At 39.7% G+C, this 28000-nt stretch overlaps 1 protein-coding gene across 8 annotated transcripts in view; it reads right to left on the bottom strand.

Annotated features, from left to right (window-relative positions):
* Positions 1 to 2014: 2014 nt before the first annotated feature.
* LOC137139349 (forkhead box protein J3-like) overlaps positions 2015 to 28000 on the bottom strand; it is a 70027-nt gene continuing 44041 nt past the window's right edge. For 4 of the 8 annotated variants that reach the window (XM_067526442.1, XM_067526438.1, XM_067526435.1 and 1 more), the window contains 9 exons: positions 24409 to 24622; positions 21892 to 22158; positions 20003 to 20104; positions 17962 to 18225; positions 17077 to 17205; positions 12380 to 15758; positions 5800 to 6171; positions 5507 to 5615; positions 2015 to 4604 (listed from right to left, as the gene is read on the bottom strand). In XM_067526442.1, the coding sequence (XP_067382543.1) occupies positions 15637 to 15758; positions 17077 to 17205; positions 17962 to 18225; positions 20003 to 20104; positions 21892 to 22158; positions 24409 to 24622 (1098 nt within the window). In that variant the 3' untranslated portion in view covers positions 2015 to 4604; positions 5507 to 5615; positions 5800 to 6171; positions 12380 to 15636. The remainder of the gene's footprint in view (positions 4605 to 5506; positions 5616 to 5799; positions 6172 to 12379; positions 15759 to 17076; positions 17206 to 17961; positions 18226 to 20002; positions 20105 to 21891; positions 22159 to 24408; positions 24623 to 28000) is intronic. The other 4 variants (XM_067526437.1, XM_067526440.1, XM_067526439.1 and 1 more) reach the window with 4 other exon arrangements.

The following is a 28000-nucleotide window of genomic DNA, read 5'->3' as shown; positions in this document are numbered from 1 at the left end:
GACCATTGTGATGTTGTAGTTGGGTCATACCTTATTATTGTCAATTCTTTCTCAAATGTAAAAACAGACGGATGAGAAAAAAATTAGCTGACATGTGCTAATACGTTTGTTCTTCATTTTTCTGTTTTCACAAGAATTATCAATTGCATCACAAGGGGGTCATTTAAGGCTCACACTTACACTGACAGAAAGTAAAAGTAAGTAAAGTAAAGTATAGTAAAGAAAGTAAAGTAAAAGACCATCTTTGAAAGAATTTGTAGGAGTTCTACACAAACATGTGTAACATTGTGCACCACATCGGTTTTGTCCTTATGGTAGATCTATGGTATATCTCTTGTTGTTATGTTGTGTTTGGGCTGAGTTGTGTTTCACTATCAAACTACAAGCCAGACCTCCATGGGCCACAATGACAGATCACAAACCACAGGCCTGTTGCTACAAGTGTTTCTTCTTCTCTGCATTTATGATTCAACCTTCAAACTTTGCAGCGAAGTAGCTGAAACACGGCTTGTTGAGGTGACTTATAGTAACCCTTGAAAAGCAAACTGTATGAGTTGTCTTACACGTATTTCATTTAGTGGCAGTTGACCGTGATCATGTTTATTTATAGTTAGGCAGAGCAAGTCACTCTGGACAACCCTGTGGCTCCAGCCTGTCTTTCACAGTTGATGGCAATTTCAGCTGTGGAATTATGATGATGAGCAGTTCACAACTGGGCACGTTGTTAAGACACATACGTCAAATCATTCTATGAGCAGGTGTTTGTGCCATGACACACACAGGGCTAAGTAGTCCGAGTTACATGAATGAACTTGGAATCCAAAGGAAATCAGCATAATATGTAGTTATATCGGAAAACACTGCATCATGCAGTTGATTAACTGTATTTTCTTGGCAGAAAGAATTTGCAATGTCACTGGAAAAAGTAAAAGCCTGGAACCTCAAATGTCCTAAGTAAATGGTCTGTTTGTATCACACTTTTATCCAAAGTGCTTAACAATATTGCTTCTCATACACCCACTCACATACATACTGATGGCGGTGGCAGCCATGCAAGGTGCTAACCTGACCCACTGAGTGCAGCTTGGGGTTCAGTGTCTTGCCCAAGGACACTTTGAAACGTAGCCAGCGGGGAACCGGGGGTCAAACCACTGAGCCTGTCTCTCTTCTGTACACACACATTCAGAGATGTCCCCCAACCCCCATATATTACCACACCATATGCATAGTATACCACCAACACACTCTTCCAGTTCATACAATGCACACGCGCACACAGACACACCATCATCGTCATCAATCATTCTCCCATTTCACAGTTTGCTCCTCTCTGCTAACACACAAGGAAATTCGGTCATTCCCTGCATTATCTATACTCTATCTAAACACACACATAAACACACTGTCTATACCTGTCCCCCAACTTTGTGCCCCCTGCACCCAACCCCTCCCCATCCAACCAGCTGTCTGCGGTGCTCAAAGCCCACAGGCCTAAGGGCTGACATCTTGTTCATGACACCACAATCCCCAACACTGTACACGCCGGACATGTGCTGGTCTTCACATGCACAAATTGGTCTTCGTAGGATGGTGTCAGCACTGCCCTGCCCTGCTGTCGTCGTCATTAGTTTGATGGGGTTTCTTTTCAGCTCTGAACTTAGAAATCCTCATTTCTGTTCTTCTTTTTTTTTTTTAAACCAAATTACAATTTGTTGAGTAGGCACCAAAAATTTTGCCACAAATAAAAATGAGGACCAGTTCAGACATTGATTCCTTCTGTTTGGAATATCAGCTCACACTCCACCATTAGTGACCTTGTTGTTCCAGTTGCCGCAGCCCAAAGTGAGCAAATATACAAAATCTTTAGTAAAATTTAAATAGACTGGTCTGGTTGGATTTAGGGTGAAAGATACTGCCTCATCCATTGCTCTGCTAGTCAGGAGCAATTTTTTCCTTCCGCTTAGCTTTCAGTTATCCTTGTAAGAGCAGAGAAAAAGACACCTTTGTGCAGTGACAGTGAGTATTTGAGTTTAATTCAAATGTATGTTCACATGCAGATCCATACAACATGTGTGCATTTACAGATACTGTACATAACATGTCCAAACGGTCGTCTGGCAGATCACACAAACACATGGGAATATGCAGAGTGGCCACACACCCAGCTCATTTTTTTGCCTTTTTGCCACATAAGCAGACAGCTTTCAGTGTAATAATTAAATATGAGACGAAGACCTAAGTGTGCATGAGTCGGACTGAGACTCTCCGTGAATCACACTTTTATGGTGTGTCTTAATAGCTGCTTTTCAGGGACATTTTGCTGGAGCATGGCTGTTATGATAGGTTTAACATCTGCCCAGAGGGCACAGAGTTAATGATTTAGGTCTCTGACTGTTTCTCAGTGTGTGTGTGTGTGTGTGTGTGTGTGTGTGTGTAAATGCACGTGAGTGGGCCCACCCAGGAAGTGACTCCACCCTGTAGCGATGTACAGAATTCCCCCTTGCTTAACTGAAGAGTTGGAACTGCTGCCGAGTAACTTTACAGCACTCTCAAAAGATTCCATTGTTAACAGCAGTATGAGGCAAGAAAGTGAGCTAAAGGGAGTAATGAAGCCCGCCGGTGGGGCAGAGGCTGGAGTGGTGTGTGTTGGGCCGCTGCCTAAAACCACATTGAGAAGAGGGAGCCAGACAGAAAGCATCTCTGTGCAACTCGCAGACCAATGTTGGAGCCCTGCCTCAGCTTCACAGCACTATATGAAAAAAAACTCCACAACATGAGAGAAAAAAAACACACCTAACTGTCAGAGGCTTAACTGACTCAACGGTTTAGGGACATATGGGCCAACATATTTAGTGCCATATCCTGGAGGTTTTTTTTTTTAAACCAGAAGTATTTGAATAAGCCAATCAGAGTGAAGCTGCATGCTGCTTCTGTGGTAGGTTGTTAATGATGTGTGTGAATTGGTAATAAAATAGAAAACAAATGTCATGAGATTTTATCTGTCACATAATCTAATTCACAGGAAATTGTAATAAACTGATGAACTAATAAACTGATGTTTTAAAAATAGATATTCAGAACAAACTTCATGAACAAAAGACAAAGGAAATCTTCCAGTAAACAATTTAGTGAAATGTTTAGTGCATTCAGTGTGTTTACAGATTTTTATTGAAACATCTTGAACAAAAACACTGCAATTAAATAAAAGATTTTAACAAATGAAATAGCACAAATTAAAGACCTTATACTGATAATACATGGCAAAGCAGAAGAGTGGACACAAAAACATGTCGTTGCAAATGTTTGCAGAGTCTGAAGCCTATTAATTAAAATTTACCTCACTCATTCAGTGCACGTATTAAACGAGTTTATAAAGCAAGCAGAGCTAAGTTGAGACTTTATTTGTACACCCATTTAGCACTCCTGCAATTGCAAAAATAACAGATAAGGACATTAGTGCCTAAAACGTCATCCTGTGCATGCAATCTGGGGTTAGCTCATTTTAAAGACTTAATGGCTGTTCTGGTAATCTAAACAATAATACAAGTACTGTGACTACATTATCAAGACAATGCTATCACTATGTTTAACAGCCACAAAGACAAAGACAGAAGTTATTAAAGCTGTTGGTTTTGGAATGGATTGGCGGTTACAAAGTAGTCAATTCACATTAATAATGCACTTCAAACATTACAATCCTTATAGTGAATACCAGAGACACCAGTGGCACAAATCCTTCTGCTAAATTTCACAGATATGTATTACGTTTTTATATGTCAGTGTTAAAGTGGGCAGAATGTCACGTTACTCTTGCAAATGGCGGTGCCTTTTCTTTTCTTGAGCTCATGACTGCTATGTCGACGAACATGTCGGGGATTCTGGCTACAAGTGTTTTAACTGGTGCTCGGGTGTTTAAAAGGCCACAACAATAGCCTTAAATAGTCTGTATGTACTTTGTGTTCTATAATATCAAATTCTAGCCTATGCAACTGCAACATATGAGAAAGTAAATAGCAGTATACTATATAGTCCCCTTGCATTGTATATACATCCTGTGGAATTTGTAAGCATCTCGCCAGCTTTTTTCCTACCCCCCTCTATACCATGTGTATTTAATTTACATTAGTTTTGTCAGTATTTGCCATTTTTGTGTCGTTTTCATCAACGTCAATGCAAAGTTGATGCAAAGTTCAGCCAGTATAACACTTGAATTTTTATCCTCTATGACAGATATCCCCTCTTATTTATTACATCAAAATGCACATTAAACACCCTAAAATTCTTTGTGCCATGGTGCGGTCACCTTGTTTTGTTCTCTCCGAGGGAGATGGAGCCTTTTATATCAGCAGCTCTGGGGGGGTCAGAGAGGTGTAGCAGGGGAAGTGACGATGTTTGCTCATGTACCCCTCTTGTCTCACATACAGTACATACATGAACACACACAAGCCTCCCTCCCCCTCCTTTTTGGTAACAGTCAAGAGATCTAGTCAAATTGGTTTAGTTCAGGTATTGTGCTCATTTTAATGGTAGGAAATGATTTCACAGTTCAGTAGTTCAAAATTCTCAGAACTTTGGTTGCTCCCGTTCGGCTTTTCCCTCAGGGGCTGTGGAATTAAAAAAAAAAAAAAAAAAAAGAAAAAGAAAAAGAGATAAAATCAGTGTTTACTCAGTTGATGGCAGTCAGTCACTGTTTTCAAGAATTTTTGGAAAGTATCTGATGTTCAATTTATATTAAATTTATTTGTCCACTTGTTTTGTTTAGGGTCATTTTACACTAAACTATTCATTTATATGAAATGGAACCATTGTAAAAGGCTTTTTAAAATCAAAAACTTAAAAATTTAGTCATTTCATTTTAAATCCAGGTTGACAAGATTAATAAAAATGTCCCTCTTCTGACAAACAAAAGCCTTCCTTTAATAAGTTTCAAATCAAGCAATATAAAATCAGTATGCTTGACAACCACTGCCCATAGACACTGAGTCACTAAACAAACTAATTTTGAGGCCAAATAGAGCCACTTTTCATAAAGTCCAATTTTCCTCCTAGAGCCATGGGACTGTGTGTCAGCAAAACGAGCAGCAACCATAAAGTAACAACATTTGTTACACATCTGTGATTTAAGATGACAACGGCTGAGAGAATCAAGCAGAAAAATATAGTAAAAGTCTTTTTGCAGCTTTTCTGTTCCTGGCAGGCCTGTGACATAAGAAGCAATCAGTGATTTCATGACATGATTCAGAGCGGGGAGCGTGTGGTCCGTGGGAAAACTGTGGGAAGACTAGAGCTGGACCTTCATTGTTCTGATGATGTATGGTGGACATTCAATGTTTGGCGCAGGGCACCAATTATGGTCAAGCTACTGAACAGTTTGTGTTGATCTCATCACCCCATATTGAGAGGAAGTCAGAAGTGAAGACAACAATATGATTTTCATTCACACGGATACTAGCTCTTTAAATGTGTGCCTTAAATAGGTGTCTATTGTCAGAGGTGATTTACTTACGAGTATTTTCCCATCCTCTTCACCACAGCAATTACCACGGCGATCACGATGACCACTGCCAACAGAGCGCCAATTACGATGCCAACTATCTGGCCAGAGCTCAGGCCCTCTGTGAGAATGAGGTGAATAATAGGAAAGGCGGGAGATTTAAGGCCTGCATGTGACTCTCAAAGCCCTGCTTGGCTCTGGCAAACAAACTAACTCATGTTTCATATCATATCAATCAAAAGAAAAACCTGACTTTAAACTGAGAAGTTTACAAAACCCCAGCTTCTATCAGTCATATTCCTTACCCTGTACAGTCTCTTCAACCACCACCCCTTTGGCCGTTTCTGCCTCAATGTCTGTGTCGATCATGTAGGTCGTGCCTGGCTCAGTGGAAACTTTGTCCGTCACAACAGGAGGAGGGGTGATAAGGAATTTTGATTGTGTAGTAGAAGTGGGGGCATCCCTGGGGTCATCTGTGGGGGCAACTGTGGTGGTATCTGTGTTGGCATCTGTGGGGTTATTTGTGGTGGCATCGATGTCAGAGACCGTAGGTGTATGACCTCGTGGGGCCATTGTTTCTTCGGTTGTAGAAGCATGAGTGAAATGAGTGGCCTCAGAGGTGCCCTGTGCTATGTCAGAGGTCGCAGTCTCACGTATTGTAGTTAGCATTGTGGGACCTGGGGAGAGCAATTACAGATCACAGATGGCTTCACATGGAACTTTAAATATAAGAATACAATCTCTTGCTGTGAATTTAATTTCTTTGTCATTATTTATACAATATATACAGTATGGTGGCTTTGTCATGTGCTTTGTGTTATGCAGTACACGATACTTCTGAGAAGCCCAATGTAAAAATGTTTCCAAACTCTGAAATAGACTTTAAACAAGCAGCATCATCTTTAATGACAAACTTTTTAAAAAAAAAGAGCCTTTTATTGTGATAAATGTTTTTCTGTTTTTAAATACACAAAGTCCCAGAAATGTGTGCGTTTCACATTTGGTAAAATTTTTCTTGCAATAATTAATTTACAAGACAATTGAGGACATTATTATTTTATCCTAATGTGTGAACAATACAATTATAATAAATAATGGCGCTTAATTAGAATAAAGGAGTAATCTGAAGGACCCCACTGGTCCTACTTCTTTACCATTCATGCTAATTTGGTAGCAGTATAATACGGTAGCTGAAACAGAAGAGGTTTTCAGGATCAGTACAAAAAACGAAAAAATGGGAAATGTTTGGATTTCTCCTTGACATTGTGATGTCATGACACGACCCTTCCTCTTCCTCACACTGTCTTGTAACATTTCCCCATCATCAGCACATGGCTACTATGAAAGCATGACTGCCACAGCCAATGACTACATAGAACATACATCCTTTCTCCATTCTGCCACGCCTCAGTTCTGCCTTTAGGGTTCACATACTGAGATGCCATTTCCTCTGCCTCATTTCCTGTGGAGGGAGCCTCTGCTGTGAGGAAAGCACGAGAAGGCTCGTTAACCTTCAGCTACTTGGTTGTGGGGACAACGCCTGAGAGTGTGAGAAACACTGCATTTTCCTTGAAACATTCCTGAAAACATTAACAAAATCTATTTAGGTAGGTTTGATGAAATGGTGCATTTACTTGGAAAACATTTGACTTAAAAACAAAACCCTTAATAAAAGAGATATGTTATTAGGATTCATTTAAAGTCATTTGGAATCATTTTAAACGACATTTAACATTTAAAGAAAGGTCTTCTTAGAGCTCACAGATCTGTGTTTTCAGTCAAGTACAGGCTCTCATTTTGTATTTAGGAACTGTATAAAGACATGCATTTATCCTTGTGATTTTCATCAAAGTATGGACTATGAAGCAGCCTCAGTTCAACCTAATCATTTCCCTCCAATAACCCTAGCTCCATGTGTCTACGTTCAACATCCTCCCAGCCACAACTGAAAGCTCAGCCTGAACAGCCCTTCTTGAAAATTTCAGCGTGGCACCAAAATTACGGTCTACAGTTAACTTTCCACTGACAAAATGTTGGCTTGAAATCTTGTCTTCTCTTTCTGGGGAAAAAAAATATATACTTCCTCCTTAAAACTGTCTTAGTGTAGAGAACAGAAACTAGCATCTGTGTGAGCTGTCTAAACCTTGAGTCTGACATCATGTCTGTCCACCTCTGTTTTCTCCAATTGTTCCAACTACTTGAAATAATAGCCACTACCTTTCGAGAGTAAAAATAACTTAATTGGTGGACTTTACTAACAGTGGGTGCCGTGATTTCTGGTCCTGTGCTGGCTGGTGTGTTCATTAGCAACAGACAGATTAAATATAACAAAACATTTGTTCCCACAGCAGCAGAGAACTGAATGGTTTCCAAACGGCGACTCAGACTATTTGTTCGGAACATCTGTAAGTGATGATAAAACGGTCTGTACTTCACAGAATATGGCCATATGCTATGTGTAATTGCCCCCTCAATCTCCACTAGCAATTGTTTTATTATGTTTACAGTTCCCACAATTAACTCTGAGTAGTATTTCCTCCTGACTGTGCAGACTATCCTGGGTTAATAGCAGCTCCATTAACACAGTCTGAGACTACATCCCCTTTCTTTCCGTGTCTACTTCTTCCCCGTCTTCCTCCCCATGACCCTGCAACTCCCTGAGGACAGGTTTGTTGCTGGTGATACCTTTGGGAACTCCCTGTAGAGAAAGAGAGGGAATAAAAGCAAAGTAGAAAATGAAAGTCAAAGGCTGTAGGGGAGCTCTGAGGGAGAAGAACGTTTGTAAACCAAGAAGCTGGAGGCAGCCTTGTGCCCCTATTTATCTGGTTTGATGTCTTTGATCAGAGCAGACACCAAGTGTTGATTTTTGACTGTTAGTGACCCATGTTAATCCTCTAAGGGGTCACAGCACAGGGTCTTCTGGAACTGCTAAGGATTTCTACAAATATCAGTGTTTAAGTATGGGTCAAACTCGGCACTCAAAAACTGTAACACTGCATGGTTCATGGCACTTGCAGCCTCTTAATAATTTTTTTCAACCTGAGAATAAGAAACATTTACGTAATTGTGGCGTTGTCTTTATTACAAACTGTTCTGTGGTGTGCTCAGGTCATTTTACCCACCATTACATCATCTGGCCACACACGCTCTCTCTCATCTACTTCCACGTAAAGCATGAAAACACTTGAAATTATCCTGCCATTCAACGTGTGTTAGCAACTGTCACTGAAATCTGCTGCATGTGTTTATGTGGCATATTTATGTTTCAGGGGACCGATTTTGGTTGAAAACCATGGTTGTGAAGACATTGTGGTCCTAACAACCTCCAGCAGTGTTTCTGAGGGTTAAGACTTAGATTTAGCATGAAGGCTAGAATTAAGGGAAAGGGTTGGGATTTAGGCATTTAGCTCTGATGGTTTCGTTTTGGGTAGGAGGCTAGAAAGTGTATTATTTGAGTGTTCCTGACCAGGCATAAATTGGTTTAATCATCAACATTACAAAACCTATTTTGTCACTTCACTATTTTCAGGCTGTGTATAACATTTTAACTAGATCAAAATCTTGTTGCTTAACTGGGCACAAAAAACATAAGGCAAAAACACAAGTGAGGGGGACAATGTCCACAAAGATGGGATGTAGATATACAGGAACAGACAAAACAGTGTAGTATGAAATGCCTAGATGGCAGAAGTGAGATAAGAGGTAAAACAAAAAGCACAGAAACAAAGAGATTGGAGGTACACATGTTGGGCCTCACTCCTGCCTGGCAGGAGACAGAGTGAGATGGTCGAGGGAGGGACCCAACAATATACTGTATAGTGAGAGACAGGAAAGGAGGGAAAAGCAGCTTCCATCCATTATGATCACAATCAGCTGTCACTGAGCACTGTCATGCGTGGGAGGGAAAAGGTCTGTGCAGACGGTGTGAGGGAGTGTGAGAGTGTCCACCTTTACAGCAAAGGAATGTTTTTGCAGCACTGGATGAGGGAAATATGAGGGAGATAGGCACCCTGCCCATCTTATTCCACTTTGCTAATGAAAAGGCTGCATCGTGGAACCTCCCCCACTAAACCAGTAGGAGTTAGCTGTGGAGATACTGGGGAGTTGAAGCCAGAGTGGAACTTTCTCAGCCACTCTTATCACAGATGCAACACAATGAGCTCCCACAGTTGTACAGGAACTGATTTGTTTTACCTGCTAGTCTAACTAAGATAGAAGGACATGCAGAAGATCATATCCAAACTCCGTCACCAGTGGCAGAGGCTGGTCCAGAATTAGGAAAATTTAATTTAATACTTAAAATGTAATGGATCATGGCAGGGACACCATGCAGTCACTATGGAAATAACTAAATAAACACATCACACATCACTCCGTCTCACCAACGCTCTGCTTTTCTTTCAAACTACACTTAACATGCCCCATAAAAGCAGCAGTCCTAACCTCTGTAATCATATCAAATCCTACAGAGCTTCAAATCATTACACACACCCAGTTTTTCTTTCACCATATGTCACCCTGCAACAGATATAGGTGCTAGAAGTATGACACACACACACACACACACTTCAAATAATTAAAAACAACGTTTGGATCAACAACTGCTTCCCCTGTCTCCAGTCATCAGCTAGGTCTGGGCATCTGTCTTTTTCCCATAAACACAGTTTTGTATATATGACTGAGCATTTGTTTCTCAAAATGAGTCTTAGCTACGTGCAAATTTGTCATGGTCCGTTTTTACACACGTCTCATATTTTAAGCATGAGCACAACATTTGAGTCATTTCTTGAAATGGGCACCGACCTCTCTATTCAGCAACCAGATGTGACAGGATGTTACAGAGCCAGAGAGGCAGACAAAACTCATTAAGAGGGAGATCGGAGATGGGGAAGCAGCAGTCTGAGGGAGGAGGTGGAGGGTTTTACAGGGTATGTGGGGTTTGTTAAGTTTTTTTGGCCTTTCATCTATACCCAATAACCCATAAAAGGCTAAGTAAACATGTTCAACATTTGAGTTTAAAAAAATGTATAGCACAAAATCTAAAAGCTCTAACTACTTTAAGTTGTCCCCACTTCTATTGTCTTAGGTCCATGATTTAGCTCAATGTAGTGCTGAAAAGTGAACAATCACCCCAGTCTCAGTTCTTGTGCACACTTAAGAAGTGTATTAGGCTCGAATCATCCCCAACTCTGATCATTTTTTCTTGCCCCCTGCACACAGAAGCACCTCGACAGCATAAAGTTGCACCACTGTACCGCGTCATATTAGGAATAGTGTTTGGAGCCCTTATATGTGTAATTTGTGGGGCCTTATGTATACACTTGTGTGCCTCTCTCAACAAAGTCCAATTGATTCAGTTTGCCAGAGGTGGACTCCGATCAAGTTCTACACACATTAAATATAATTATATATATAGTTTGAGTTACTTTGAGTTACTATTTTGAATTACTGAGTTACTGCAGATTTATGGGCGAAAATGGGCAACTGCATCAATTTAAAACATCAAAAAGGTGGTAGGGTCCGTCTAGTTTTTGAAACCACGGCATATTCACTGCTTCTCTTATTGTTTGGAAAACTGACACAGCTGAGTTCAAAATTATTTTGAAAGTTATAGGTTTCTCTTTCGGGGAGATGGGGGGAGCACGTCAGCTTGATCCAGTAAAGGTTGTTGTTTAAAAATAGACCCAGCGCCTCTCTGCTCCCCCACTCTCTACGCCGTCCCCGAGTGCTGGTGTCCAGACTCACCAAGCTGGAGTTGGGGAAGGGACAGAGAGTGAGAGAAATGCAGAGGACTGCTAACAGGGGAGGGAGTGGGAATAGGAGAAACTTAAGTGGTAGAGCTTGATACTCAACCAAAGATGGATAAGAGGTGGTGTGCCACATGGCCTAACAACAATTGGGTAAAAGAGGGTGGGCAATCTCTTAAAGCTCATCGCATACCAGCTTCTCTCCTCCTCTCTCGCGCTCTTAAATATAGACCCTCTCTCCATTAATAGACAAGCAAACCAGCTCTGCCCTGCCCAACAGTTCCCTTGGCCCTCAGCAACACCCCATGGTGCCCAGTTCTGGGCAAACAGTGCTGGTCACGATAAAGGAAGAAATCAGCAAAAAAGAAAGGGGAAACGTACTGCTCACAGGGAGAACAGGAGGCAAGAGAAAGCAGCGATGCAAAGACACTTCGGAATAAAATAAAATAGCTGCAGTAAGTGAGAAATGAATCAGTAGTAAACTAAGACGAGGCAGGGGATAAGCTTTCACATTCATGTGTACGGTGTATGTTACAGTTTACAACCCCTACCTCCTACACTGGCTCATCCCACCCCTCCCTCCTTGTGTATGAGAGTGTTTTGGGAGACTTCCAAAGGATTTTCCTTTCTTCTCTTTGCCAGTGCCAAACATTTACAGACATGAGGCAGCAGAGCTCCTGCTATTACATCACATTTCTCCCTTGTGTCTACAAATCAAACTTTTCCCACTGTAGTGTGAAAATGAGAAAGACGGTGAGACAGCACATCCTCAAAGATTATCCATTTGAGACCTCTCTTTGTCAAGTTAACACCTTCACCCAAAGTTTTGCTTTTATATCACAATGATTTTCAGATGATTATTTGAACATGTGGGTCCAACTATGTAGCACGTTTCAGTGGTGATTCAACAGTAAAACAATATGAATATTAAAATGTTTTAAATTGTTTAAACATATTCGACCCTATTTATTAGTTAATGGATACAAACATTCAAAGTGAGCTTATTTCCCCTTTGAAACCACAACCCAGAGTGTTATTGTTCAATCAATAGGGATTAAAGCAGACAAAGAGTGGTGTGGGCACATGGAGGCAGAGGGAGAGAGGACACGGTGTGCTCACAGCAGGATGGTTCACTTACTTGCATGTGTGAAGGCACAGAACGGGCCAACCAGGGCCAATAGGAGCAGCAGCTGAACATTCATGGTGTTGAAAAATCACGTCCAGTTACAACCTTTAAGGACTCCCTTAGGGTAAAGAGAGCAACACCAGGACACTGTGTCGCACACCAACCGGCCTCTCCAGAGAGGTGAAGGAAGAAAATGGGCAAAGAAGGAAAATAAAACCGTCACAGGAAGTTTGGGAAAGTAGAGGCCTGCGATCCTTCTAATTCGTGGAGGTGAAGATGCACTGGTTGAGAAGGGGCTGGTTACTTCTGCAGCTGGAGGAGGAAGAAAAGAAGTGGTGGAGGGATGTAGAAAAAGAAAGAAGCTCTGACCACTGTGAGGAAGTGGAGAGAGAGAGAGAGAGAGAGAGAGAGAGAGAGAGAGACTGGCACACAGCACAGAGTGTGTGAGTGGCTGAGCTGCATAGAGGAGGGGGGCTGGTACTGGTGGTGGGCTGGGCGGCTTGTGGTGCGAGGGGCAGGTTGGGCTGGGAGGAGGGCGTCTAGATAGGAGCAGTAAGGTGGTTTTCAGCCCTCGTGGTCCAGCCCAGAGCTTGACACACTCTCCCTTTGGTGCAGAGCCAATCCTGCTTTTCACAGGCCCTCCAATATCGGCAGCATGCACACACAGACACACACACTTGGAAATACAGATAAAAAGGCTGTTGACTTATTTGTCAAGATAGTAACTGGCCAGCTTTTACTTAAAATGGTTTCTAGAATGGAGAGTGGCGTGAACAGAGCTTTGAGCTGTATCAAATAATCCTTTTTCACAAAGCTGAGAGCTATGAGCAAGTGAACAGAGCCTCACTACATGCTGCCTATCATTCTTTAACAGTACTTCACGGTTAAAAGGCAAATGCTGAATGAAACAAACAGCTGTAGTACATCTGTATCGACCTCCTCAATCATTAGCCTTGCTCCTGCAAAGAACAGTGGCAGCATACAAACAGCTTGTCCCAATGAGGCTGTAAATACAGTTAGAGCACTGTGTGACTTTCACATAAGCAGACATGGGTGGTCTCCTGAGTTTACGTGCAACGAAACAAACCATCTTGGCACTAGGCTGACACCTGTTGGACAACAAGATGCAAAGGTCAAAAGAGGACGAACCGAAGACAGAATAAATTACCTCACCATCCAAATCATCAATATTTCTTAGCTTTGAGCTTAGTTTTGCCTCAACAACCCTATCTTCATTATTACAATCTATAAAACTGCATTAGATTGTAAAATACATAGCAACTTGTTAGGTAATGTTAAAAGATTATAAAGACAGTTCCAACATGCAAATATGCAAAGAACTATTGAAATAATGAGAGCAGACTGTGGGTTAGCGCAGTAAAAATGGTCAATGACATTTTAATAAACACCGAAACAGATTTTAACTGCAGAACTGCCATACACAGATTATTTATGACACACGAAACGCCAATGCCATTTTTTAAACATGTATTTACAATATACTGAAGATATGTACATACTGTGTCTCCTGAAGGATAAATAACAAAATACTTTCTCTCCATTTGCTGTTTTGATTTTATCAGTGTGTTTTTCAAGGGCAAACAGAGGAGAAACATACTGATATTTACATTGACAACAACACACAAACATACAAGATATATATGCTGGTCACTGTTATACAGCATTTAATGGCAATAATAAAGAGTATTTTCTTTTTTTTTCTACATTGAGACCTTGTTTTGACCATCTGAACAATCACTGAGATCTTCCAAACTAAAGAGCACTTTAATGTCCCATATTTCACTGTGTAATCACTTAATACAAAAAACTTTTGTTTCTTATCTGTATCTTTTGAGCTGTACTGAGCTGTATGCTAAAGGAAATCAAAGAGGACTATACACACTTGTACACACAGACAAAATAAACATCACAGTAAAAAAAATTGAGCATTTGAAACATTTGTTTAATCTTTGCTCCTTTGCTGATTTATTTTTTAAATGTCTTTTGAAACAAAGAAGGAAATTGCTCACCATTTGTTTTATTTTTCTCACTCACTAGAATCTATCGAGCTTGTGGTTGTGCAAAAAACTGCTCATCTTCTCCTAAACGAGACAACTTGAAATCACAGCCAGCCTTCACGGCCTCCTCATAATTGATATGAAAGTTACTCAAAATTGTGAAACCTTGGAAAATTTATGAAAATTATGTGTTATTCTGACCAAGTCCAAGTCTAGCCAGTGTCTCATGTTCACTCTAATTAGTGGCTGTTGTTAGAGCTACTGAATAGCCTTTTCCAAAGTAGTTTGTACGAGTTATCTCATAAAATGACAAATTACCATTTTTATGTTGCTCATCACCAACAAGAAGTAAACACTTACAGCGCCGTACGACACACGCAATCTTCACATATAGAGATAGTAAATGGCGGAGATCTAAAGAAGCGTAGGAATTTAACACCCTGAGAACATGGCATCATCGACTGTTCCACACAAAAATTACTAATTGAAAACTAAACTGAAAAAAAGAAGAATTTGTCCTATATGTGACAGAATATAGAAGAGAAAAAAAGAATGGATTGTGGTGAACAAGACATTTTTAGGCAGAGGAAGCAGAATGGGGTCTTTTTAACCAGCAGGTGGTGCTCCACTCAACCATCACTAATTCAAGTTCAATATCAGCCTCACCTTTTCTTTAAGTGAGCCTAGATTTCACAGATGCTTTGGCCAATATTTGAAAACAATAGAAAATATTTTCTACTGCTGAGTGTTAGACATGTTAATTCTTTTCTGAAGAGAGTTGGGAGAAGGTGCTGCAATTCAGCAGACATGGGTCACAAGTAGTATTTGGGAAAACAAAAGATTGAATACAAGAAAAAAAGAATTCACAAATGTTCGGACAACACTTTGGTGACTCGTAACCCTGTTAGCACTGGGGGACACAACATGAGACAATTCAGAGAGCTTCAGATGTCCTTCTGCTTTGGACGATGTGTGTTTACATTTTGGCATGGTCCAATTCCTGTTTTAGTGTCATTTTTTTTAAATGATTGTCTTTAGAGACACTTGTATCAGAAAAAAGGCCAGCAAGATTAAAAAAAGAAAGAAAAAAGATTAGTTTCCTTTTGTTTACTGTTGGATTGTCTTCTGTTTCTCACTCTGGTAAAACAGGCAGATTGGCTAGTTCCATACCTCACCTGTCACAATGCATCATTTCTGTCTCCCTCTCGTTTCCAGTCTCTCTTTAAATCTCTGTTCAACTGACGGCTCAGTTTAGACAATGGAGTCCCAGTCAAAGTCGTCCTGGATGTCGTCTGCAGCGAGCATGCGTCTCACTTGGAAGTGTCCCGGAGCAAGCGTATGTTGCTGCTGCTGGTTCAGCTGGCTGTGGTGACCTGGGCATGGAATAAGGCGGTGGTCAGAGTCAGAAGTACTGATAAATACTGTTACGCTAAACGTTGACCTTTGAATGCAACTTCTGTATCTCTGCGCTATGTGACCAGTTGGATTTTTGCTCCGGATTCAAATTATCCACTGTGTTTCACAATTAGCCACTAAACCATCTCAAACTGATCATGTGGTAGTTCAAATGTGGTGACACCATCACTTGAATTTAAATCGCTATGCAGATGTACTTAAACAAGCTACTGCAACATGTAGCTAAACTACTAGTTTTATTACATCTGGTTAATTGAATTGGATATTATTACCAGCTATCACTTTGTAAACTCCCTGTATTTATTTGGAAAGCCATGTGTTAAAGGAATCCAGCTTACAGTCCTTACTCTTTCCCAGGACTCGTGGACTTTTTAACTCTCTTGGTTTATGTCTGACCCGAGAACAAGTAGTTACTTTGTTACAGTAGGCTCAAATGAGTGGCAAATTGAGCGGGTATGTGATCTTTGTTATATGTTTTGTTGCAATTTCATATCACATGTACGTTGTCAGCTTGATTATTTGTTTAGTTTGAAAACGTTTTCTTCGTAGGTTGTCCTTCATACAACATTTAACTATTTAAAGTGCTGAAAGTTGTTGTGAACAGTGTCTTTTTGAAGCAAGAACCAGAACGTTTTGAAGTCGGCACCAAACTTTGGTGTTCAATTATAAAAAATTAAAGGTGATTTTAAACCATTTCCTATCTGAAAAACTAAAACAGCCCATTGTAAAGGTGTAATTCACCAATTTTACATATAGCTAAAATAAAATCACTCGTCATGCTTAGTCTGTGAAAACAGTTGTATGATGTCTTCTGTGGTTTTGGAGGAGCTATGGCAGGAAGGAAAGAGTCTGACCAATACTCTAATACTAAGTGTGTGATTTTTGAAACCAACTTGCTGCAGCACTGATAATATGGAGCAAGTTGCAGAGGTGAAGGTTTACTGTATGCAATCACTTATTCTCATTTTTCATTTATTTCATAATATATGTCATTTGTTTCTTAATTAATTAAGTGAGTTTGTACAGACCTGTTGGACGTGCTGACCTGTTGACCTGCATGGGAGGTGGTTCTTTTCAATACTCATTGTACATCTTATATTAATAATTTGTTCTCAATGCAGATATTACCGATGAATAGTCAGTGAGTAGTGATTACAACTGAGTGAGTACAACTTTATCAAAGGCTAATGCTGGAACTGCCTGAATTATGATACCAACAAACACACACGTCTGAATGTAAATTTGCACGCGTACACTGCATTTCTTCTAGCTGACCTGGTAAGAGAACGATGGACGAGTCACCTGTCATGGTGGGAGCTGTGTTGCTCATGGGGGGCATATGGGGGTATCCTGGTGGGCCCATCAGAGAGGAAATGTTCTGTCTTGAATCCATGTACATGTTCCCTGTGGGAGAACAGACAAAAGGACAATGACAAACTGTCAGCTTTGTATCCAACTTCCATAAATGCATACGTGTCTTGGCAAGCTGTTACCAAGTGCACACAGTTTTACTGGCATCTTAAGCTAAGCTTGAGGATTTCTACACAGTCTGCTGTCACTCAGTGGATTTCCCACTAATAAAATACCTCCTTGTCTTCATGTCTTTACCCCAGTTGCCATGAACCTGACAAAATCCATCAATCCATTTTAAATACAGCACATAATGAGGAAACAATAGCAATGTGAGGAGAGCTGCAGTAATTCAGCTTCAAAGCCCGCAGTTTCAGTCCCTGTCACAGTAAGCAAGTGCAAAGTGTGTCACTGAACAAGACTCTGGGTACCAGCTGCCAAAGTGATTTTTTTATTTGAAACCTACTGAATTTCAGAGAGATATATTACAGTAGGTTCTTATTTGCCCACAGTTCTATGTTATACTGCATTTTAAAATGTCTTGAGATAAGCTCCTAAAATATAGCTGCTGTTGTTAAAATATTTGACCTCTGTAAATTATTAAGTAATTATCATCTTATATTTACACCTACTTGTGTTCACAATCATTGATATGATCTTATCAAACATATCAGAATCTCTAGAAACTGCCATATTTCAGGTAAATGACATAACATATAGACAATTCATGAAGATCTCAACTAGACTGTCTTTCTTCATCATCTTCTTCTTCCATGCCACAGTACATGTGTATGTGTACAGTATACTGACCCGTGCTGATATGTTGGTTATGTTGCCCGTGTTGATTGTGCTGGCTGGCCTTTGGGTGCATCGCCCTGTGAGGCTGAGCCGGGTGCTGCGGTGCCCCTGGTGGTGTCTGGTGTTGGACCTGAGGTTGTGGGTGGGTGGCACCCTGAGGTGGTATGACCCCAGTGGCTGTAAAGAACTGATTAATGGAGGAACACAGGTTGGCCACCTGAGTGGCATCCAGAGACCAGTTATTGAGCTCAGCCTGTCGCATGCTCTCCTTTAGACCTGACAGACAGAGAAGGCAAAGACAGACTGTGACAATGGAGCTTTAATCGATTTAATTTTAAATGTTTAACTTTATATGTATTTTACTGCTTTATTGTTTATCACTTTTAATTTGGATATTTGTCTGCTGTGTTGAATGAAGCTACAATCAGACCAGTTGTTAATTCTATTGCTGCACAATTGCACGGAATACAGTATAAAGTTGTCTTGAAAGTCTTGTGCATCTTACATTTACATTTACATTTACATTTAGTCATTTAGCAGACGCTTTTATCCAAAGCAACTTACAAGTGAGGTACAAGGCAAGCAAAAATCTAAGTCAAGGAGAAAACATCAAAGCAAAGTCCTATCAGAAAAGTGTTCACAGTTCACGAGATACAAGTGCAAGAGAGAAAGAGTCTGACCAATACTCTAATACTAAGTGTGTGATTTTTGAAACCAACTTGCTGCAGCACTGATAATATGGAGCAAGTTGCAGAGGTGAAGTGTTCACAGTTCACGAGATACAAGTGCAAGAGAGCAGAAATGTTTTTTTTTTTTTTTTTTTTTTAAAGATTTAAGTGCATAGGAAGATGCGGAAGAGTTCAGTTTTCAGCAGTTTTTTGAATATTGGGAGAGAATCAGCTAAGCGTGCAGCATTCTTTCTTTATGATATTTGATATCAACAAGTCAAATTTTGCATTTTAGGAACACTTTCAAATAAAAGATATTGTGTGAACAGTGTGTTTTTTGGTTACACTTCAGCAGTAACTCTCTTGTGTATCTTGGTTCATAAAGAAAGAATGCAGTTGTTTTACTTATCTTATATTGATTTATTTCTATTTATTTTATTAGACTAACATTAATGTATCCATACTAATATCCTTTTCTACATATATCTCCAGACAAAATCCAAAAATTCCATAACATAAACACTTAATTATGCATTTTAAGTACCCAAGAAAAAAATACATGTATCACACACAATGTATTTAAACACTTTGATTTGGCTGCCAGTACTGTTCCTCCTTAACTACAAACCCCAATACACTGCTCTCCTGACAGAATTCACACCTGACAGTACAACGAAGGAGACCCTGAGCCTGTAACACGTCATTTTCTTGCGTATTTCTTTCAGAAAGTACACACCTGACCTTCTATTCAACAAAGTGTCTCTCTGATTTTTCTCTAAATCTACTTCTTATGGCTTGTGTTCAGTGGCAGCAGGCACAAGAGGCTCAGTCCTTGCTTTTTGGAGGTGAGCCAGAAACGGTAGAGGATGGCATTACGAAAGTGTGAGGGAGGTCAAGCGCTGCAGGACGAGAGAGAAAGGCAGCGGTACCTTTGTGTTATAAGACCGGCCGACATCATCCATCGTGTGTGGATGTTGCCGGCTTTGTGCACTGACCGTGATAAGAGGCTGAGCCGAGGCCTAATTGGATTATTCACATCATACAACCGGGAAGGAGGGAAAATGTGTGTGTGTGTGTTCGAGAGAGAGAGAGAGAAAGCGGGAGAAACAAAGAGTGGCAGCCTCTAAGATGCAGGATAATGTATTTTATATGGGAAGTGCTATTACAACAATGATTATAAAATTGTGCCTCAAGGACGAGTTTCTATGAAAGTGCAGAGAAGAAATACTGGTTTAATCAAAGCAACTGCTCAGCATCGTAAGCAATTTATCAATTCTCAATGTGTCAGAACAGGCTGCAGTAGAGCACTTTGTCAATGTTTGTTTGAGATTCTGTTCACACTGATGGCACCTGGACTGTTCGTGATGTGTGAGTGTCTGTGTTACTTTGAAATGGAGAGAGGTCAACATCAGCCCAGTTGTAGCTTGTAGCAATGCGGCAGCTCTCTTTCAGCCAATCCAGATTGGGGTACCAGTCTGATGGCATGCCTTGGAGACAGTAAGAACACACACACACACACACACACACACACACACACACACACACACACACACACACACACACACACACACACACACACACACACACACACACACACAAACAATATTTTATCTGAGAAAAGTCCAAAAACCAGAGATGCTCAAAATACAGAAAATAAATACAGAAATAACAACAACAACAACAACAATAATAATAATAATAATAACACCAATAACAATAATAATAAATTAGACATTTACAATTGACAAGATTGGACCATTTTTTTCCATGCATAAAATAAAAACTTGAAGCAACTAAACTTTAAAAATAAGTGACATTTGTCTCAGTTGCACAATTAACCACAAGGTGGCATGACTCTACACAGGAACAAAAAAAAGAATCCAGCTATGGCTCAGCTTCTTATAAAAAAAAAAATAAAAAATGCTTTTCACCACCCTCACCACAACAATACATTCTCAGTCCATGGATCAAAGACAGAGGGATGCTTTCATTCATCCTCAGCTTGGTTGAGGAGAATACTAACCTAGATAAATGTCTGAATAGTCCTTTTCTCTGGTCTGAGAGCTGTGTTGTAGACACACAGAGGAGAGGGAAAACAAAGACTGGGAGCATGTGGAGAAAAAGCCTCAGTGAAGCTTTGGAGGCACCTGAACAGCTATCCGAACAACTTCATAATATCAAATGTTCTGGGACCTTACAGAGGAATGTGTATAATACAAATGCAACGTGTCTGTGCAGAGACAAGAGTATTCTGATGTGTTCGGTGTATTACATTTTCAGCAGTGAGGCTTTGGGAGTCAGCACAAGTAGAATAATTGTTTGGTGCTTTGCTGCATCAATATATATGAAACATGAGCACTCTATGGCTTCCTTTCAAAGCAATTAGTCAAAGGGTATATGCAGCAGAGTAGAGAAATTGGTTACACTGGGTCTTGTTCATTTTCCTATTCCTTTCCTATTTTTTCCCTACGGAATAATGGGAGGGTGCTAATAGCTGGACGTTTTTAATTTCAGGTTTTATTGCTGATGGCAGTTTATGAGATTACACTTTAAAGATACTCCATTTAGTAGTTTGAATCTATTTGATTTCAGATTCTGGATTAATTCACCAACCATGAAAGATTTTCCCATTCTGATGTCCTGCTTCCACAGCAGTAAAATAGCAGTAAAACATATTCTGGTCAATTTAAAGATATTATATGAAGAATATTACACCCGCTATTTATTTATATATTTTTAGCTACTCATGGAGAAAGTAAACCGTAATTGTCACTATCATTAATTGTTGAGTCCTTCTACAATAACTTTGTAAACCCTTTTTAACGTTTTTTGCCCAACTGGAAATTTTTATTTCCATCATAAGTTCCCCCAATTTCTTATTTCTAATGACTATTACATTGGGTTAGGGTTAGAGTTAGTGTTTCTTGTTGTATTTTGCATGACATCATAAGAATAAAAATAGCAACCAAAGCAGTGGTGTAATATAACGACAATATGCCACAAACCCAAGAAAACAGTAGGAATTTTTTTTAATCAAGACTGAAATTTTTTTGACTACTATTTAACAATGGTAGAGAATTTTTAAATAACTCAAATGTAAGCATATTGTTGATTTTTGAGTGTTTGTAGATAAAATATAAAATCCCAGCGAGAACTGTCGTGCTCAATATGTTGGATACAGGAGCAATGGGTGCACTGTGTACAGCCTGCTACTAGTAAGTGTCAACAAAGTCAGAAAGTTCTTTCCCCTAATATCATGCAACTCTGTACTCACCTGTTGTGGGACAGGTTTGTCCACCATGACTCTGGTGGGAGAGAGATGGGTGCTGTTGGTGCTGGCCATGCTGACTGTGCCCCTGGTGCTGGCTGTGGGTGGAGTGAGGGGACAGGTGCTGCTGAGAATGGTGGGCATGGTGCGATGACTGGCTGTGGTTGTGTTGGTGGTGGTGTCTGCCACCACTGCCACCACCAGGAGAATGCTGGTAGGAGCAGGCGGTCCGGGACTGTTGGCTGGAGTCACTGGGCATACCCATCAAACCTGCTGAACAGACAGCAAAGTAACAACAAGGAACAACAACGATAACAGACTAAGCTGGAGGCTTTGTTCTGGAAACAGTTCGTCTAATAGTGGATAGTGTGGCAGGATTTAATGATCTTCTTCCAGTCTTCTCATTATGTTTGATGTTTACAGTAGCTTTTCAAAATGACCAACCATAGGAGACTAAATAGAGATTAGAACCCCTTTGATAAGACAGCTAATAAATTATGAAGGAATAAAGTGAAAAGTTAAGTTGTGGCCTTTGGGCTCCTTGTAAATGAGCAATAATACTAAAAATCACAATCCTTTACATAGAAAAGTAACAGAAAACAAAGCAGATGTTGGCACTGACTCGCTCAAGTTAGTAATTCTTCTTACTATCGTTTTGAGGGATTTGAAAGTAACTATATATTAAGCTAATCACAGACTGTACATTACACCAAATCCTAAACTGGCTGCCAGGTCTCCTCGTTTTTTCTTAATATAATTTTAGTCTCATTTTCAATTCTAGTCAAATTACCATAATTTGGAAAACTTCCAATGTTGTCCTACTTCCAAAAATAAATAACCCTAAACAACATAATGAGTTCAGGTCAGTGGATCTCCAGTTGCTTGTTAAGAAAATCTCTCCCTCTGATTGACACACACTCGCAAATCAATTTGGGTTAAAGATTTCATTTCATTTTATGTGACTGAAAAACTGCCAAAGATTGTGATGAATAGCAGTTTGTTGGATGCACAGGTTCAGCTCCTGTGTTTTATGTCCTTCACTTTTCATCATAGATACTGACGGCTGCAGAAACCAAAAAGTCGGCAGCTATTTATACTGTCAGATGATGTAGCATTGTGGATTGCACTGAGAGAGTTTTCACTACTGCCTCCGGGGAGTCATTATACTTTACCTCCTTGTAAAGTTAAAAAAAAAAAAAAAAAAAAAGTGAATTCCTTATTCCATATGCTATATGTATATTCAGTGCGTCTGTGCCAAATGCTTCATAGCCATTGTTCTTGCTTCTTTTTTTTATATAAAATTTACGAGACCTTTATGCACCGTTTTTAATCATCTTGGATTTGTGTTTTTTCCTTTCTAATTTACTGTTTGGAAGTTGAAAGCTGAAAGCTGTCAATTTAAAAATTGTTGCTCTGGTCTGCACTGAAACACAGCACTTTTATTTAAGTCACTGATTTTAATATGACATTAAGAAAGTAGACTTTTGTTGAGAGCTGGATTGTACAAGTCGTCATGTCATGCCACATTTTGCATGCTGCTTCAACCAATGATTTATACATTTATTGATCATTTTTTGTCTTTTTTTTTGTCGTTTCTAGAAACAAAGATGTGGCAAAAGTATAACGCTGTTTGTGGATGTCACTGGACTCACCGCAGCCTCTTAAATTGTAAAATTAAATTGTGATATAAATGATCAAATACAGTGACACCACTTCCTGCTAGGCCTCAGACCTAAGGGACCCTTTCAAGCATCTGCTCAATCTATCTCCTTCATTTTGTTTCTGAGTTTTTTTTTTTTTTTTGTTGTATCTATTTTTTTAAATAGTACTCTCATTGTCTTATCTTTTCTGTGTGTGCACCTCTGACCACAAATTGAAGGGGACCTTGTCAAAAGGGTGAATCCCAGGAGCAGTTGCGCGGCTCAACAGAGCGCATCAATCTCCTCGGTTACAGAACATCCAGTACGTGGATGTGTACGGGGAGAGGAACGTGAGAGAGAGAAGGTGATAGAAGGGTGGTGGGATGGGGGGGTTGTCCAAGTGGGAGGAGGACTGGTGACCTGAAAGCTTTAGGAAGCAATTAGAGAGATGCTTCACAAACTTTAGAACCAATCTAATTAGCTGCTATCAAAGCAGAACCCTTTTCTCCGCACGACTGAAGATGTGTTTGCGAGTTTTTTCCTCCTTCTGTTGAATTCTTCCCCTTAATTGCCTTTACTCGTTTGACTGAGTGAGCCGTAAAATGCAGATATGCGGAACAACTGATTGTTTGTTTATTAAAATACAATGGAGTTGGAGTAGTGTGTTGTGGGGTTAATATTAGAATGCTCTCAATACACTGAAAGCAATGTTAAATTCTTTCAATTTCAATGAGAGCTTAGGATTGACAGTTAATTAAGAGCGTGAAGCCTGACATAGCATGGTTTACAAGTTGTTTCTTTAATTTCTGCAAACATAATGTTGGAGAGGCAAACGGGAAGAGATACACACTGAGACATGTACAAAATGAGGGTTGACACCCACCTTGCTGAGAGAAGGACTGCTCAAAGACACACTTATAAAGACTGCGGAAAGAAGCGCTGAGATCCTCAAAATCAGAGAAGCACAGCTGCTTGTCCCGTGCCTCTGGAACAGGCAAACCGTACTGGGGTTGTGAAGGTGGAGGAGGTGGCGGTGGAGGTTGGGTGGGCTGCTGGAGGCTTAGGGACTGGGGTGAAGGCTCTGAGTGGCTACTCACCTTCAAGACAGACAGAGGGGAGAGAGAAGAACAGGCAGACTGTGAGAAGTACAAAAAGACAAATGGGGTATTGGTTTCAGAAAAATATAATAAAGGCTGAGAAATGTCTCCTCATTTGTTTCAATGAGACCAATAATACAGAGGAAGGTGAGAAAAGCATAGCAAAACAGCATTGTCCAGCTAGAAAAGTCGAGCTTGGTTCAACTTTTACCACAACAAACTACCACATTAGTGAGTGATGTCACACCAAATTAGGCTCTAATGCACAATATTTGATAAGCAGAAATAGATTCAAAGAAATATTCTCACAGCTGAATGCTAACAGAAGAGGAGGCACGGGTTAAAGGAGTTACACTGCTATAGGCAGGCAGCAGAGTAGCAGCTAGATATGCAGCTTTAGTGTTTGTGTATGCAGAAAGAATGAGCGCCAAACATTTATATGGAACAGTATACAGGAGAACTGCGAAGGGAACACGTGGATATGTTCCTCACGCAATGCTTGCTGGAATTACAGTGAGGGTCCATTAAAAGGTGAATACTGCATTTCTAATGACCTCATAATCATCAAGGTAAAAAAATAAACTTAAAAAGCTGTTGCAAGCTGTCTGTAGCAAATCTCTAACTGATCTTCGTAAACTGTATTATATGTTGTTTTCAGCACATGCAGAAATTCACACCATACACAGCACCAACGCAGCGGATTGCTATATTCGGCCTCAAAGTGGGTTTATAATTAAGACGTCGGTTCTAATGTCACAGAAACTATTTTTGTTTGATATCAACACAAAGTCATTTGTTATGTACACTGTAGTTCTGAGACAAACATAGGACAAAAAATCTTAAAAGGTTTTACAATTCGGTCAAGCAAAACCTCTGTCATTCACTTGAGTTGCATACGTCACTGTTAGTAGCTCGGTTGACACAGCGTTAATTCAAAGTACCAGACAATTCAAACGTGGGGAGACAAAACTTCCAACTTCACTGTGAGACAAACGGTTGAAATGTGAAGTCCCTAATGTCTGCACTGCACTGAGTCACTGTACCTGTCACTCAACAAACCTAGGGAAAAAAGGGTGTCTAGTAGTGAAACTAAAAAGGAGAAACCTGAATTTCACGGAGAGGAGCGCCATGAAATTCAATAATAATCACATCCCTTTTCGAGGAATTTAATTAAATTTTAAATTATGTCTTTCAAAAATCAATTTTTCATATTAATTAATTTTACAAATCTTTTCTTACTTCAGTCATTCAGTATGATGATCATACCAAATTCAATTTCATGCAATGAAAAAAAATCTTCGGCACTCGTTTCTCTTCATATAAGCACACACAAAAACAAAATACAGTGCTTCAAATTTCATATCTCATATTGTGAATGCAGCCTGTCTTCCTCCACCCTCAATCATTTCATCCCAGCTGTCATCTTCCTCACCATCCACCCAGCAAACACAAGCAATTTGCTGTGATCAGTGTGCCTCCGCAAATATAAGCCAACTTAGTATGACACATCCTCCACACATCTACCTCTACCCAGTAATGGGAGCCTTTTCATCAACTCTCTTGGTGCCTTTGAGATCTCTGCCAGTGATGCCACCAGTAATCACCGTCAGTCAGAAGGGTATCACCTGCACCAGGTAATGAGGCAGAACTAACCCTGATCCCACTTGACTAGACCACAGATAAGGTCTGAAACGATGGAGGAGGGCGGCCAGGGGTGGAGGAGGTGATGCAGGGAGGAGGAAAACAAAAGATGGCCTCTAGAAATGAGAGGTTAACGAGATGAGATTGCACTGACCTTTACTAATGCAGGTGGGAGGTGAGCAGGGAGAAGTGATTGATGGTAAAAAGGTGAGCAGCTGTTACAAGGGAAACATAACAAAGTGTTGGGATTTTTCAGCCCTCCTGTAATTTTGGGACCAAATATTTTTGGATCAAGGTGGATCTTTAAAACTGATTTGTATTTGGCTTAAACGGAGAGACACAGACACTTTGACAAATAAGTCAAACGTAAAACAGACTCAATAAAAGAATATACAAATATCAAAATGTTTACCAAAAAAAATTATTTAAAAAAATGTGTTTATTGTCACATGCACACCAACACAGCAAGGCAGTAAAAATTTGTTTTTTTATTATTAAAAAAAGTCTGTATTTGTGCACAAAGTTGAGATAATTTTCTACTACTACTAAAATTTACTCATTACTTTTGGAAGACCATTTCACATGAAAGAAAAATGGTTATTAATTACATTTGGTTACAAAAAGTAGTGTTAATAGTTGAGCTATTTAATCTTCTCACATGCTTTTATTTTAAGTCTGAAAGTCATAGTTATCCCGTATTTCAATTTTAACAAAGATATAATAGTATCAATTTTTGTAGCGGTACTGTTTTTTTAGTTCTTTTCTACCACGTCAGTGCTTTCACATACACACTGCTTTATCTTGTAACAGCTGTACAAACTGTACATACAGCAGAAAAAAGTATTTTATCTACTACAGTAACGTTCTGCTTATGCCTTGTTTTATGTATTAGTCTAATAATGTCACATACTGTATGGGACCATATCAATCAAAGGGGCCATAAGGAGTTCTTTTACATTTCATACATTTTGCTCAGAATACTGCAGTTCTACTTAAGGACTGAAATCTGGAGTGACCTAGACTGCAAATAACCATCCACTGTTCAATTCTGAGATGTCACCTTTTCTTTTTTTGCATATTTTTCTTGCGCACATTATCGCTGTTAACTGTAAAATAAAGACAAAACTTTGCTAAAATATTTTTTTTAAGTTTTTTTTTATTTGTGTGGAGTATTTTCAGATTGCTATATTTCTACGTTTACTTAAGTATTTCTTCCACCTTTTCCCAGTCAATGCTTCCAAAACTAAAGCATATTTGAGAAAGAAATACAAAAATGAATGATCTGAATAAATCATAATAATTAAATTCTTTGAAATTTTTTACTCGTATTGCCACTTAAAATGTATCTAGGAAGCTTTGAATTGTAAGCAAAGAAAGTTCAATTCACTATTACTATTTCTGTCCAAAAGTCAAATCCTCAGTGCTCCAGTGTTGTTTTATCTGTTGAGCCTGTTTGGTTCGGAATTAAATATTTTCTTCTCAATCTGCATGGGACAGTTTATGTCCTGACAGACAGACTGGCTTATGTAGTTGCTCCCTAACAAAAAAAGGTAACGAATCATCGTCTCACACATACACTACTTGAGATCAATCAATTCAAATAGCAGAAGGAGCTTGTTTTCTAAAGGGTGAGGAATAATTTTAAACAGCCAGAGTGAAATCTGGCCAAATATGTCTCTGTCTGTCAGAGGCCTGCCAAATCTGGAGTGTACATTACACTGGCCAAGACTGTAGGCA

Source organism: Channa argus, chromosome 13, assembly GCF_033026475.1.
Source record: "Channa argus isolate prfri chromosome 13, Channa argus male v1.0, whole genome shotgun sequence".
NCBI lineage: Eukaryota > Metazoa > Chordata > Actinopteri > Anabantiformes > Channidae > Channa > Channa argus.
Note: the sequence above shows the minus strand (reverse complement) of the source record. Positions and strands in the feature narration are given on the sequence as shown.